Raw genomic sequence first — 15,706 nt, 5'->3', positions numbered from 1 at the left:
ATCATTTATTGGAGCTACTCTAGGTCCTGCTCTAATATGATCATTCTTTACCTTACCGTACCTTGTTTTGCCACTCAATCCATCTTTGCATGCCCATTTCTACTACACGGAGTTTATTTATATGATGTTTCTTAACAGCCAAACACTTTGCCCCATACATTAGAGCTGGTTGTATGACGGTCTTATAGAATTTTACTTTGTGCTTTAAAGGAATATGCTGATCACAACTCTGCACTTCATCTATCCTATTTTAAAATTTTGGGAAACGTCATCCTTTGTATCACCTTTTTTATTTATCATTGAGTTAAGGACCTTAAGGTTTGTAGAATATTCATTTTGTGGAACCTCCTTTCATCAAGTCTCACCACATTATCTGTCCGATCAAGACCAAAGTTACACACTAGATATTCCATCTTTGTTCTACTTAGTTTAAAACCTTTGATGCCAAGTTGCTCTCCATGATTCTAACTTGGTATTCCCTATTTGTGTCTCATATACCAAAACAATATCATTAGAAAAAAGCATACATCAAGGAACCTCATCTTGAATGCCTTTGGTTAAATCATCCATTAAGGTTGATCTTTGATGTAGCCCAGCTATAATTGGGAATTCATTACCTTGTTCCCCCACTGTTCTTACACTTGTCACTGAACCATCAAGGATTAGTTTTAAGCCTATATTTGTTTTAATCAATTTGCATATGGGAACAATTACTCAAATGGTGTCTTACCATGGTTGATAGATTCTAAAACAGTGAATTAGTTGGCTACATTTAGAATACGTGATCCTTCTATTCTATTTGATAAACTTTCAAATACTTGTAAACAGTGATTTTTGTTTCTTTTTCTTTTTGTAAGTAATACATAACCTGTACCTGCAAAGTATGATCTATTACTTTGGTCTCTGATTTGAACCTCAATTGTCTGTTTAGAGGTATTGATGACTTATTTTGCTATTTGTTTTGCAGGATGAGTGCAAAAGAGTCTCTACAGAAGGGCAAAACATAAGACAGGATCTTTCTACAAAGTTCCATGATGCAATTAAGGTTTGTATTGCTGCACTAGAAGACTGTTTTTCGACATTTCCATGAGTAGTGGAAAAACCATCTTAATTCTCTAGGAAAGATAGACATTGTAACTCTGCAGCAGTTTAGAAACCCAGAAACTGAGAAAAGAGGAGAAGAATGAGAAGAGAAGGAAAGCAAGATCTTGTGCAGGCAAGACTCCCCCCCTCTCCCTCTTTATGGTATATTGGTCAAAGATCAGTTTAGGATATCTTTCCTATACTGGATTAAAGAGAATAGGAAGTGAGTGTTGTCTGTAAGAGGGAAACTTTCTAGAAGGAAACTATCCTAAATGTGATGCTGCGTGTTAACCAAGCAAAGGGGAAAGGGGCAGGCTAGTAAAAGTAAATACAATAAGCCCGTGATGTAGCATGGCTTCTAAAATCCCCCCTCAAGCTGAGCATATAAATCACCCATGTCCAGCTTGCAACACCCATCCTTTGACGGCAGGTCCAAACAAGGTGACATCTGCCTGCAGGTACAAACTGAGTGACAATTTCTTTTTTTAAAGAACAACGTCTCTAGAAACATAGATGGCAGTTTGGTTGTCACAAAACAACTTCATGTGTTGAGTGACTGACAATCCTAGCTCAGGAAGAAACGACTGGGCACATTAGTTCCAACAGTTTGATCCATGGTTCTGAATCTAGCTTTAACACTTGATCTTGCAATAATGCACTGCTTCTTGGTTGGCCAAGTGATAGATTTCCACCTACAAAGGTGCAATACCAAGGTAGTGGACCATCTTTCACCAATGGCCCCTGCGCAATCAACATCAGAAAAACCAGTAATATCAATATGGTGATGATGGTTGCAGATAAGTTCCTTTTTGGGTGCTCCCTCAGTATCTCAAAATGGAAGAACTACCTCCCAATGTATTTTCTTCGAAGAAGGCATGAACTAGATTAAAATGCCAACAGCAAAAATATGTTTGGTCTAGTCATGGACTCACAGTAAGATATACCTGGCTTGGTGGCAGAGGTAGGACAAAAGGCTTGGGTGGAGAGGCCATCAGAGTGAGGGGGAATTATGTAGAGGCTTAGGTCAGAGATTGTAGAGGGGAAGGGGATGCTGTGGGGTTAAACAGGGACAACCAGGATCTGGGGCCAGAGGTAGCGGAAAGTGGAATGGATGGAGGGAGAGGGGGAAGGTTCGAGTTTTGCTGAAAGCCCATTCATTGCTCCTTCCAAGAACATATGTACAATTACATATGTATTTCCGTAACTGACCTTGTTTACTGGGCTGGGCTTAAACATACCTGAAATGGACCTGACCCAACTAAAGTCAGTCTGCGCCTGTCTATCTGTTTCCATTTGTTAATCATGTAGTCTAGAGATTAATTAGTTGACCGACACTAGACACTGGTTGTTAACTTATTATTTGTTCTTTTTTTGTCTGGCGCTGCTTCCCTGACCTATCTGTTTGTTTTCAATGAGTGTGTTCTCTTTCTTCTGTTGAAAAATATTATTTAATTAATTCTTCTTTTCATTCTGTTCTAGGATGTAAGCAGTAAGCTTGAAGAGCAGAAGGATGAATGTCTCTCTCAACTCAAGGAGAATGAGACGTAAGAAATTTGAAAGTCTTGGGATGCTTCGTTTTTTTCTATGTTATGTAGATGGCATTGAATCCTGAGTGATGAAAATACTTTCTATATGTAAGCTTGTGGCTACGTCATCCTTAACCTTGCTTTCTTTCTTTCAAAACTCTAAATCCTACAGTATTTCACAGCAATGTTTGTAAATACTTGTTGCACTTCTTGTCCAAGGAAGTTGTAGTTCTGAAGGGAATAGTTAATGGATTTTGAAGGCAAGGAGCTAAGCTCTGAAGTATGGACTCAAGAGTTCATGTTTGAACTGGAAAGGTGATTGCTAGTAGCCAGCTCAAGATTAATTGGATTGGGAAAGTGTTTGTGGGTACCCAGCTCAGTGCTTGAGCTGCAACTCACTGGATCCATACTGGTCTTGATTTCCAAACTACTCGTGTTCTCTGTTATTTGAAAGCAATTCATCTGTCGTAGAAGCATGAATACACATCAAGCAAATTGTCTGGATTAGTTCTATTCTAAAATCTCATTAACCTTCCCAATAATCAATTTCTAGTTTATTCATTCTTCTGTTTTATCTTATTCTGGATATCAAGTGACCAATTTATTGTTTTCTTTAATTGTAAAATTATTATTTTTGGTATCTTTGAGTACATTGAATAGCATGCATATCATTCATTTCCAGGCTAAGAAATAAGTTGAAGCTTCTTTCAGATCAATATGCCATCACTGAACAACAATTTAATCAGAAGGTACGGATTGATGGTACCACAATGCACAACACTTTGTTCTTCTGGAGGCTTTCAAACTTGACTCCTTGATATGACTTCTTTGTGATTTAAACTTGAATGTGTAGTTGAAGCAGAAAGCCCTGGAACTTCAGATTGCTGATCTTAAACTTCAGCAACATGAGGAGAAATTGATGCAGGAACAATCTCAGATGAAACTATATGCTGAACAGGTTTCACAACTTCTGGCAACTGAAAAGAATCTGAGGTTACAGTTGGCAGCTGATGGGGAAAAGTTTCAGCAATTCCAGGTATTTTTTGTACATTTTCTTTTTTTCCTTACGTTGAACTTCTTTAGGTTACTAACATGTTATATTAGTAATGTTGGAGAGTTTAAACTTTTCCATATTTGAAACATTCTTGATAACAAAAACTAATGGATCAGTTCTATTTTGGCCCAGAAGTCATTGCCATAAGGATGGTGGCCATTGACCACATGTTTTGTGCTTTTACATGGTATGCAGTGGCGATCTATCTTCTTTATGTCTCTGCTTGCCTTGTGAGAGAGGTTTTGTCTGTGAACTACGTGCCCCCTACAATATGATCATTGTTGTATACAAAATGATTGCACAAGTCATTGCACGCCAAAATTTATTTTTTCCAGACAAAGAAACAATCATGTACCTAATTAGTAATTTTTCCCTTGCGCATGTATTTTTTTTTATATATATAAAATTAATTCTTTTGGCAAGAAAATAGGCTACCTATATTAAACCAGCGATGAAACCACATGGACAACACTTCAAAAACACATAGAGAGTCATTACATATTTTTCTATAATTTTCAAAACATTTCCCCCTATTTTTCCGTAATTATTTATATTTTTATAAATTTTTTAAAAATAAAATAAGTATTTCCTAGGGGGAAAATATTTCAACTCTGTGAGACCGTAGATAGATCCATGGAGTTCAACATATATTAAATCCATACCTATACAAGGCATACCTCATGTATATCTTTTGCATTTTTAGTGTAGGAAAATAGATTTTTTGAAGCTCGAAAATAAATTGCTTTGCCAAAAACTTCAACACCATGAGTTCATAGATCGGCCCATGGTGTTCAACATATATTAAATCCATACCATCCAACAAAATTCTATCATGCATTTTGTAAAAATCAAGTTTGGAGAAGTGGGATAACCTTTGAGATGAAAATCTCCAAGATTTGAGTGAAATACTATTTGATCGACGCGATGCACGCATTTGCCTTTAGGAATCACCCAAGAACTATGCCAAATGCTGAAGATCGACCCAAAAACTGGAAAAGCCAAGCAAGATTAGGAGAGAGAAGCTTTAGAAGCCAAATCAAAGTTTTGCACAAAATTGGCAATTCGAGTCTTGTTGGGCTTATAGAAGGCAAAATCTCTATGGTATACTGCGAGATTCTAACCATCTCATGACATGTCGCCCAATAGTCAAAATTTCGTCGACGTTGGGTGATATTTCGTTGAGAAATTGAATTTCTCGATTTTGATCAAGGTTTCATTTTGGTACTTGGCGAAATGACGATATTTTATCGAGTTTCGCCAAATGTAGTACCTTGTCCTTAATAGTCAAGGATCTCGCCACTTGACCTAGACCTTTGTGTTGGAATCTAATTAATTAATGACCTTAACTCTAGGCGGGATTTCGTTATAGATTAGGTTCCCACCACATGAATTAATCTCAGCCTTCCGAAACATAAGATCTACTAAAAACACATGCTGATATAAAACTTTTAAGTGATTTAGATATCTAATTAAAACATGATAAATTCTATGTAAAATAGAATTCTAATTGACATGTGCTAGACTAATGTCTTAAGGACTCAAAACATTTAAGAAGTAAAAACAAAGTCAAACTCTAGAATTAGAGCTTGAAGTAACTTTAGCACTAAAAAGAGGGCTCAAATACCTAAATACCCTTACTGGGAGGATTGGCCAGATCAAGGGGGCTTCTTGTAGCCATCCAAGGGGCTCCACTTAGGGTTTTGTCCAGTGAGGTCTTTGGGTTCTCATACCCCCCCCCCTCTAGCAGAACCCTAAAGTGGGGCCCCAAGGTCCACTCACTTAAGTTGGCTGAACCCTATACTGGGGTATTTTGAGCAACTTAGGCCTTATTTTACTGCTGGAACCTAAATCCCAAAATTCTAGCTTCATTAGTAGAGTCCCAGACCATTTTAATCTTCTTAATTTGAGTTGTGTTTAGGTTGGTTAAGTTGTGGATAAGGTAAGACTCTTTTATAAAGAGGGTTCCTACCTTTTAGGGGGGGGGGGTTCTTATCTTCTGAGAGTTTACTTTTAATTATAAATTGTCTTTTAGTAGTTGGTGGTTGAGTGTCCTAAGGAATCCTTTTTCAAGTGGAATTCCTTAGAGTCTTGAGTTATTTAGTTTTTTATTTTCAGAACATGTCTTTAATTGTTTAGATTCCAAATCAAGAGTATATATTATGTGGTGGGATCCTTGTCTATTACAGAATCCCACTTAGTCCTAGAGTCTTTTGAAGGCTATAAATAGCTTAGTATTCTTTGTAATTTTTCAGCATTTTTTTTTATTTATGAATAAACAATTATATTAAAGAGAAAGAAGGAATACAAGGTCTTTAAGCAGAAGACCGGAAAGAAGAACCAAGACCCCAATAGACAACAATAAGCCTGTTCCTTGGAGTATCATCAACAGGGGGTGGGGAATAGCCACAAATCTAGAGGAAACATCAAAATAGATGGCATTCTAAATCTGATCTATAGAGCGAGATTTGGAAGTCCATCTTCGGAGATTGCGCTCCCACCAAAGGTGATGGGCACAGAACACAAGCTTACCAATCTGATCGCAAATGGAAGAACCCGGAAAGTTTCTCAAAATCCAGAACCTATCTCGACCAAATCCAAAGGAACGCCTCAAATGGGGCCAAATGGAGGAGAGGGCTTTTTCTCAAATAGATCTGGAAAAATAGCAGGAAAAGAAGAGGTGCTTAAGGTTTTCCAAAGCGGACTAGCAAAGGATGCAGTTGGGGTTAACAGGGATGTGGCGGTGAGAGAGGAATGCTTGGGTGGGGAGAGCTTGGTTGAGGGCTCTCCATAGGGTGAGGGATTGGTAGGGAATGAAGCCTTTGAACCAGACCAAGGGGGGCTAGGGAGGTTTAGGGTTATGGGGCCTAAGGAAGTTCTAGGCCGAAGAGGTGGTAAAGGATTTGGTGGGGTTATGGGGCCTAAGGAGGTTTAGGTTTCAGCATTTTTATTATTGAATAAAATTGATTGAGTTTGAGGATCATGGTTTCCTAGTTGAGGGGGCCATGGTTGAGTAAAAGTTTGGTCAAGCATCTGCAATCTACCATCAATTTCAGCCTCTTCTTCTTCATTCCAGCAATTTCAAGCATTCAACAAGCAGCCTTTAGTCACTCCAGCTGCAGCCTTTAGTGTTTTTTATTTCCCCACCCCCATTGCCTGCCTCCTATCACTCCCTCAGCCCTCCCCCACCCTTTCCCTGTTTTGTGCAAGGCCTAGGAGCTCCCCCCTCCATTGCAGGCCGTTCAGCCTCAACCCACCCCCTGCAGCACCCTTATTCCCCTCCGCTACTTCCTATGACAGCCGCTACCCCTCCCCCAACCTCTTCCATAGCCCCACAACTCCCCTATCCCCTCTTCTCCCAACCTCTTCCTTTTCCCCAGCTGCTCTAGCCTTCCTTCTTCTCACCCTAGGATCGCACCTTCCCCAGACCTTAGTTCTACTATTAAATCTCGAACTGGACCTAGTTTCCCTAGTTCTAAACAATTCCTGCACATCATCTTCATCCTCTGATTTTTCTGCAAATTATTGTTGAACTTCTGAAATCTGAACCTGCTTCAACTACTGACCAGCCCCTACAATCCAGAACATTGCAAACAAGTTCAAGGAAGGGGGAAAAAAATAAAATAGAAGAAGAAGAAAAAGAGAAGAGAAGAAGAAAGGAAAGAAAGAAGAGGAAAGAACAAGAAGGAGAAAGAAAAGAATCATTCAAGATCCAACCCATATTTGATCTTTATCTTGGTTATCCTTTCCTCATTATTTTTGTTACCTCCGGCTCCCATGAAGATTGAAATAATCTAATTTTACCTTTCCTCCCAATTACCTTACCCATATGGATTTTTGTTAAAACCCTGACAACCCATAAGACCACAAGTTTGTTTCCTTATCTTTCCCTCCAATTTTCATCTGCCCATAGTATCCTTTAAGATTATAGGAATACTTGCTAGAAAATTCTGGGCAAATCCTAAATTCTAGGGAAGCTTTCTTAGAAACCCTAACCCTAGAATTGGACTTACACCAGGGATCTTTGTGTTCACATCACTAGTCTTTCAACTTCATTCTTTTGAGCATGAGGATAAGGATAAGTCTTGGTGTTTGCAGGATTGCTGCCCACAAGCTGTCAAAATGGTCATGGCTTCTCCGTGGTAGTAATCCTGTCAGTTCATCTAGTAGGTTTTGGAACTTACACAATAGCCCTTATATCTCCTCATCATCGGCCTCCCCCACTGCCATGTCTGTATCCGTAGGCCCCACACCACTGCTGGCAACTCGTTCATATCCCACCACACCCCCCCATAGAGGAATAGCACAGTAACAAGATTAATAGAAGCTGTAATGGACTGTTTTATTGGTTTATCAACTTCGAGTAAGCAAAACACAATCAGCTCAGCGAAACTGTATTACATATTACTCCTCTAACCTGAATACAAACTGCTAGTCTCCCTACTTGAGAGCCCTCCTCTCACCTACAATGTCAGCTTGCCCTTTCCTTTAATCTGTTCTCCCTTATCTCCCCTTTGCCATACCGCACCTCATATGCTTGCCACGTTCCTAACTAATTACTCTCCCTTGGACCACTTTCTCCTGCCAAGTCTCTGGTGTGCATGGTTGTGGCTGCTCCCAAATGGACTCCCGCCACCTGTCCCTTTTTTCTTTTTGGAAAATCCTGTGTTTGGAGTATGCTTTGAGAAGGGACTTCACCAATCTTTGGGTTAAGGAATTCAGAAGGAATACAGCAACTAAGGAATTCAGATGCTGTTATACTTTAGATGAAGCCACTGTGCAAGCTCTACATGGTTCCACTGATGCTATTAAGTATGCCAGATTCTTGGCCTCCAGATTGAACCAATTGTTCATTTGGAAGTTCACATCTGCTAATAGATGGAGCCACATTAATTGTCCACAGATGCTACCAACAGATTGTCCAATGTCTAGGCTTTTAGGGCTTTCTGTTCTTCTATCAAATCATGGGCACTTCTTTTGATGTTTGATCTAGTGTTCTTCGGATTTCTGTTCTTTGTACTATATTCTTTTTTGGGCTTTCTTGTCTTATAATTAACTTTCCCACTACCAAATTTAATCTTGTATTCTATTACTTCTTTAAGAATTAGAAAAAAGAGAAAAGAACAGAAAAAAGAGTGCACACTATACATCATGAGCTTGCAAGAAATGCTTATTTGGACCATCCAGATTTCATAACACAAGTTGTGGTCTAACTGTAAGCCTTTCTACATGTGGAAGTCGGAGTTCCTACATTGTAAGCTGTTCAAGCTAATAGAATTAACCAAGTGGGATGTACACTTCTCATCATTTGAGCTTGACCAACACGTGAAGTGAGAAATGACATATCTAAAGCTACCAAGAAAGGTGTAGTTGGACTAAAGGGAAATCTTTTTTACATTGCATTCTAATTAGATCATGCAATTCTCTATCTTATCCTAATGCTGGTGGAGGTCCTCTACATGGTCCTTTGTATCAAGTCCTGCTTTTATTGAAGTCAATTTTGTGCTTTCTTGTTGACTTGACCTCCTTAGCTATGTACATGTCATTGTTAAATGTGTCTATGGAAATTTGTCATGTATATGTCTATGCTATGTATGGATGAACTCAAATCTGCCTACACCAATGCAGGATGCATTGTCAAAGAGTAATGAGGTCTTTGAAACATTTAAGCAGGAGATTGAGAAGGTGCTTGATTTATCCATATTTTTTTTGCTTTTGTATCTTAATTGTCAACTAGCTTCAGTCTTTTAACTTCTTCATATGTTTACAATTCAGATGGCAAAATCAATAAAGGAGCTTAAGAAGGAAAATATTTTCTTGAAGAGCAAATGTGAGAAGTCTGATTTTACATTAATAGAACTCGTAGACGAGGTAAACTTCACATTCGGTTTTTCTTCCTCAATCTTTCAAATAGTCAAGTATATTTTATGCATGTTTTTCCTGTTCACAATGTGATTTCTGTTGAATTACTATTTCCATTTCCTAACCAATGGAGTTATATATTCCCATACTCAAATAACTGTTATTCCTGAGATATTATATCATGACTAATCCTGTTCTGATCTTCCACTAGCATTGAAATTAAATTGGAAAATGCCACTGGTGTTGTCATCGTTCATTGGGGATGAATAATAGTCTCCTTGGTAATAGAATTTTCAATTTTCTGTGAGCTGCGTGATTTCCATGGACACTCCTTTTGTTCAAGTCAGAAGCCTAAGAAATGTGACATGTTTTTGCTTACCTGATCTGTTGCTTCATTTGTGAGAAAATTTTCTCCACCATTTCAATATCCCATAGATCAGAACTTGCAAGATATCTCTTTTCCAATAGGCAAGAGACGCAAGACAAGATCCTAGGAGAAATATATATATCTAAAAAAGAAAAAGAAAAAGTGCAAAATCTTGTTTCCTTGATGATTGCTACTACATCTACAACCAATCTAGCCAACTTTGAAGCACATCCAAGATATTGTGATTTGCACATCTCTAAAGTTTATTGAAGTTGTTTTCATTAAAATATTTGATTTTATTACTTTTTTTATAACTAGATTATGTGTAAAATAAGGTATCTAAGACTTTTAGTTCATCGTAGCTATTACAATCTATTGTCCGATATCAAACTCAAATTTGACTTTCTTTTTCTTTTTCTTCTTCTTTTTTTTTTTTTTTTTTTTTTTTTTTTATATTTTTTTAATTTTAAATCTAATTGTGCCATATTCAAAAGGGCATGTTTCATATCCATCCCCCAATCGAAACCACTAGAAGATGGCCATTCGAGTTGGCCAAAAACAATACTAACTCACCGAGGTCTTGTTGATCTTGCCTAATTTCTGGGATAGCATGTCAGGCCTCGAGTTCAAGTTCTTGAACCATGTCAATGGTAATAAGCCCATTTGGAGAAAGCCATCCCCACTTTTTCCTTCACACTCCCCCAGAAGTGCTTCAACTTTCTCTGCTTATGCTCAGGCCTCATAAATAGGGCCAGATTAGTGCGAAGAATCTCCAGATCCGGATCTGTAGGATGTGCTGACAAAACTCGACCCCTTGTAGGGGCCCGTGGGATAGGAACCTCATGCCTCACACTTTGACTCCTCATAGGGACTTGGGAGTTGTTTGTGCCTCCAATACCTACTGATGCTCTAGAGGACCCACAACCTAGAGACCTCTGTTTCCTCCTCATGTCATCAACCCTCTATTGCTCCCTACTCATCATCATCACCCTCCTGATCTGTTTGGCCTCTGGTGCAAGGTCACATCCATACTCTCCTGGCTCATCTAAACCATAATCCTCGGGATTTGGAAGGTCATCTAAGCATGCATCTTTGAACTCCTCTCTCCGTGTTCTGTTCTCTTTCCTCTTTTGCTTTCCCCACTAATATATGAGGCTATTGCCTTCTTAACCTCCACGGGCACCTTTTGGCACCCTACTACATCCCTATTTCCACCAGCTAAATGCATCTTCAGTCTAGTGGCCCCACCTCCTCCTATTTGTTTCTTGTAGTAATTACACTTGCTCTTCCTCCTATCAGCTGTCAGTGGCCTCCCGTGTTGCCAAGCTATGTCTGACATCTTTGAAAGAGAGTGTTTGATACAAGAAATACATACTAAGTATCTTGAAAAGCTCCACAATATGCTCCAAAAATTAGATACATGCTTCTAATAATAACCTCCTATTTATATATATAATTAAAATATAGCAAATTGCACTAACACCTCAAAATGGAGGCTTTAAAGCACTTACACCCCACTTTATGTTTGAAAAACACAGACACCCAATTCATTAAACATGGTAGTCCATTCTGTTATTGAAACCATTAGTCCACTGTTTATTTTTCTTAAATTCCAAAAATGCCCTTATGGAGAAAAAAATGGCCAAATCTATTCTCTCTCTTCTAACAGTGCGGTTGAAGAGACCAAGGTGTTGGGAAGACCTGGCACCATCGATACCGGTACGAGGTGCAAAGATGAAGACAAACCCATGACCAGGTTGGAAATTGAGCGTAGGAGCCATAGAGAATATGAAGATGTGAAAAAGGGTAGAAGAAGAGAGGAGTTAGGGTATCTTCTGGTGGGGATCTTGGTTGGGTAAAGAGCTCTACCAAGCGAGAGATTTGAATCTCTAGTAAGGGCCAAGATTCGCGATTCTAAAGTTGCGTTGCTGTAGATCAAAAGATCTGCAGAATCGAATCCGTTGAAGATGAAGTCCACAGCGAAAATCGAATCGAGGAGAAGGGCTACTAGTAAAACATGTTGAAGAAGTGAAATCGCCATTTTCTAGCACTGCAAGTTCCTGTAGTTGCAGAAGACAAGAGGAAGATCTCAAGCAATCATGGCCTTCAAGCTCCCAAACCCAACTCCTATCACCAACATCTAGAAGAAACGAAAGCCCAGAAGAAGTTCTAGATCAGTTGCAAGCTAAATCATCCGACTCCTCTGTTTTACCTCCACTACTTGTGGTTTATTATTACTCTTTGTGTTCTCCATCTTCGGCTTAGAGACGGCTACTTGAGCCTGGACTTGGACTTGGACTTGTTGCGTTGTGGATTTATTTACCTGTGTCGGAGGCGGTAATGATGGTGGCGGCGTTGCTGCCGGAGCCAAAGGTGGAGAGCCAAATGAAGAGAGAATAGATTTGGCCATTTTTTTCTCCACAAGTGCATTTTTTGAATTTAAGAAAAATAAACAGTGGACTAATGGTTCCAATAACAGAATGGACTACCATGTTTAATGAATTGGGTGTCTGTGTTTTTCAAACATAAAGTGGGGTGTCAATGTTTTAAAGCCTCCATTTTGGGGTGCCTGTGCAATTTACTCTTTAAAATATATAAAATACGCACTAACTATCTTAAAAAGCTCCACAACATGCTCCAAAAATTGCATACATGCTTCCACTAATACTCTCCTATTTTTAAATTTATAACATAAATTAATTATTTTTTAACTATCTAAATATATATTAAGTGCAGTAAAATTACATAATTAACAGAAAAAAAATTATTCAATAGCATCACAGCAATGTGGTGTCTCAACTCTCACATACATTAATTTGAAGCTCATACATCTACTATACATATACATTTTTAGCAATATACATAATTTACTAAATAATTTTTAATAACAGAAAACTAAAAAAATAGTAGGAAGAATCAAAATTTAATTTTGACACCACAAATTCATAGATCAATACTCTAAAGTAAACATACTTAAATTTGGAAGCAATCCAAGAAGATTTAAGGCACAAACAAAACAAAAATAAAAAAATGAAGAAGTTGGTTACTCACCTTGCAAGATTTGAGAAAATGCACAAATGGAGGAGCAAATCTAGTGTTTGAATGAAATGGAGTTGTAGAAATTAGGTGAAAAGAGGGATGAAATCAAGAGATTAAAATATTTTTGAAAAGAGGGTCGAAATGTCGCTGGCGATAGGGCTCAAAACTGCTCGAAACAGAAGTAGGTCGACAAATGGGTCGAAAATGGACATTTTATACTCTATCAATGTATCGTTTTGGATTGATACAATGTCGGGCCGAAATATATTGTCGTATTGACCGATTACGATATGATACAGGACACTTTTAGTGCCTGTCCTTGTATTTGGTTTCGATTTCAAAATATGCAGGCATTTCAACTGAAATTTTGTTAATTTCGGTCAAATTTTGTTCCATGATCCCATGGGAATTTATTGACACTCTAAGCTTTTCTCTATCATCCCATAGAACCCATAAATTGTTTCCTTGTGTTTCCCTCCAACTCTCACTTAGATCAGAGCAACCCATAGGCATCCCATGAAATTGTTAAGTTATTTGCTGGAAGATTCTGGGAAACCTTTAATTTTAGGGAAACTGTCCTAAAAATCCTAACCCTAAAATTGGGTTTACATCAATGGGTCACTTAATTTCTTAAGCTACCTTGCCCGAGGCAAACTTTTTAGGTATTGTGAATTCTTTTGAAATGATTCTTCAAGAATTTATGGAGATGTTAAAGGAATAATCGTAGTTAAAAATCTAAGGATGGATGAAATGATATGAGATGTATCTTAAGTTAAAAATCTGTAATATGAGTGAATTTGATAGGTTCACCCAAACTTACCAGAAATATCATGATCTTGTATTCTTTTACTCGTATGAGTGTGTTTTTGGTTCGGCTAACCCTTTCTCAAACTTAAAATCACAAATCATCTGGGATGAGATATGTCATAAGAATGACTTCCCTTACCTTGATTCTTACTGAAGGGAGTGATTCTCTTGGCAACATGATTAACTATATCTTGATTCAAATTATTGAATTCTGCGTGAAATGCAAAAGCTACATAAGAAGTGTCCTTGAAACACCACTCCAAAATTATTAGAGGCAATCGAGTTGTTTGATATCAATAGTGAATCCACCTTAAAAGTAGTCCAAACAGTAAAAGCCTGTACAAAAAAAGTAGTCCTAACATACAAGTAATCCACACTGATTCGGATATGTCCACATATATATGCGCCTTCTGAGATGGTTATAAACAGTCTTATATAGCCAACAAGTAATCCCAACAATAGCGACAGCTTTAGAGTAAAAAACATGCTCAAAAACGGACAATTTGTAATTTGGACATTAATATTAGTTAGGCCTACTATGATTGATACCTACTATTGACCTCACAACCGTCCAGAAAATTTTCAATTTTCAGAGAGTTACAAGTTTTAAATCGAAGGACTGTTTTCTTTTAAAATCTTGCTTATGCTTATTTTGACCAGAGGACAAAATTATCTAAAACCACAGCCAAAAGTCAAGAGTAATATTGACTGTAGGCATGGTATAAAGTGGTTCAACAAGAGTAATACTGAATTTAGGCTTGGCATAAACTGTTCCAACCCACCCTTGGTGCATAATGTTTCATGCAGCCTTTGTATTGGTGGGGTCCACCCAACCTGCTCTTATACATGAAATCAGCTTGGATGAGTTATCTGACCCTGTTCTCCTTCTCTCCACGCTCCCTTACACAAAATTCAAACCGCCCCCAATCCATTTGGCAATCAATTTGAGACATGTTTCTTGTGGATTAAATTATTGTCTGCTTTAAATTATCCTCTATAAAAAAAAATGGTGGATTTAATAGTATGACATGAACCAGAAATAAACGTGTATCGACAATTAATGAATTCATGAACATATGCTTCCCCTGCCAATCAAGGCATTACCTTTTGTAGTTTTTTCCATGTGTAACGATGATACTTCTAAGGAACTACCCCCTTGTTATTTTCATGCAAAAAAGGTGTTCTTCCCTCTTCTGATCCTGCTGTTTCTAGGTAATTGAGCTTATTATATATGTTGCAGCCTCTAGATTTCGTCATATACATGTTGCCGTCCATGTCTCTAGTCACCATTGTAGTGAAACTGTTTCTGATTATTGTTACAGCGTGAGCATATGAAGAAGCAGCTGGAGAAAATGAAGAATCAGAAGGAAAAGCTTGAATCCTTGTGCCGTTCATTACAGGCAGAGAGAAAGCAGGTGTCAGTCGGAAGTAATAATGCTGGTGATATCCCTGATCAAGTCAAAATGGGTTCTTCTGCAGCAGAATCCTGAAAGAATTTTTTTGTAACTTGCATTGCTGAATTGTTTAGGGAATTTCAACATTTTTGCGTTGAAAGATTTAATCATAGTGAAATTATTTAGTTCATCATTTGATTACTATTTCTCTTTTGGTAATTTGTTCATTGTCATCAGCTTTCTGGTTGGAACGGACGTGAAATACGGCAGGACTAAAATAAGAAAGCCTACCGTAACCAAAATTGCCAGTATAATTGTGTAATAAGGATTCCAGTTATTTGAATAGCATCACGGCAGGGAAAGTAGAAGTAGACATCTCAGTCTGCTAAATACATTTGATCTGTTGATTTGGTTCATCATGTAATGGATGACCCAACTGTCAGAATGTTGCTGAGTAAATTTACCAGTAGTCGCAATAGCAGCAGACCAAAATTCTTGAATCCATGCAGGTTTACTATTTAGAATGTTTCCTCAACACAGCCAAGATAATTTACAATGATTTATCTCATAATGTTAA

General features: G+C 38.0%; 1 protein-coding gene across 4 annotated transcripts in view; it reads left to right on the top strand.

Annotated features, from left to right (window-relative positions):
• LOC149023583 (uncharacterized) overlaps nt 1-15,539 on the top strand; it is a 38,206-nt gene extending 22,667 nt beyond the window's left edge. For all 4 annotated transcript variants that reach the window (XM_089144129.1, XM_089144132.1, XM_089144131.1 and 1 more), the window contains exons 6-12: nt 968-1,045; nt 2,563-2,627; nt 3,292-3,358; nt 3,463-3,645; nt 9,289-9,345; nt 9,436-9,531; nt 15,058-15,539. In XM_089144129.1, coding sequence (XP_089000255.1) covers nt 968-1,045; nt 2,563-2,627; nt 3,292-3,358; nt 3,463-3,645; nt 9,289-9,345; nt 9,436-9,531; nt 15,058-15,225 — 714 coding nt within the window. In that variant the 3' untranslated portion in view covers nt 15,226-15,539. The remainder of the gene's footprint in view (nt 1-967; nt 1,046-2,562; nt 2,628-3,291; nt 3,359-3,462; nt 3,646-9,288; nt 9,346-9,435; nt 9,532-15,057) is intronic.
• The last annotated feature ends 167 nt before the right edge of the window (nt 15,540-15,706 follow it).

Source organism: Hakea prostrata, chromosome 2 (genome assembly GCF_041222555.1).
Source record: "Hakea prostrata isolate BN-2017 chromosome 2, UWA_Hpros_2, whole genome shotgun sequence".
In the NCBI taxonomy this organism is placed as follows: domain Eukaryota; kingdom Viridiplantae; phylum Streptophyta; class Magnoliopsida; order Proteales; family Proteaceae; genus Hakea; species Hakea prostrata.
This window is presented reverse-complemented; position numbering and strand designations above follow the sequence as displayed.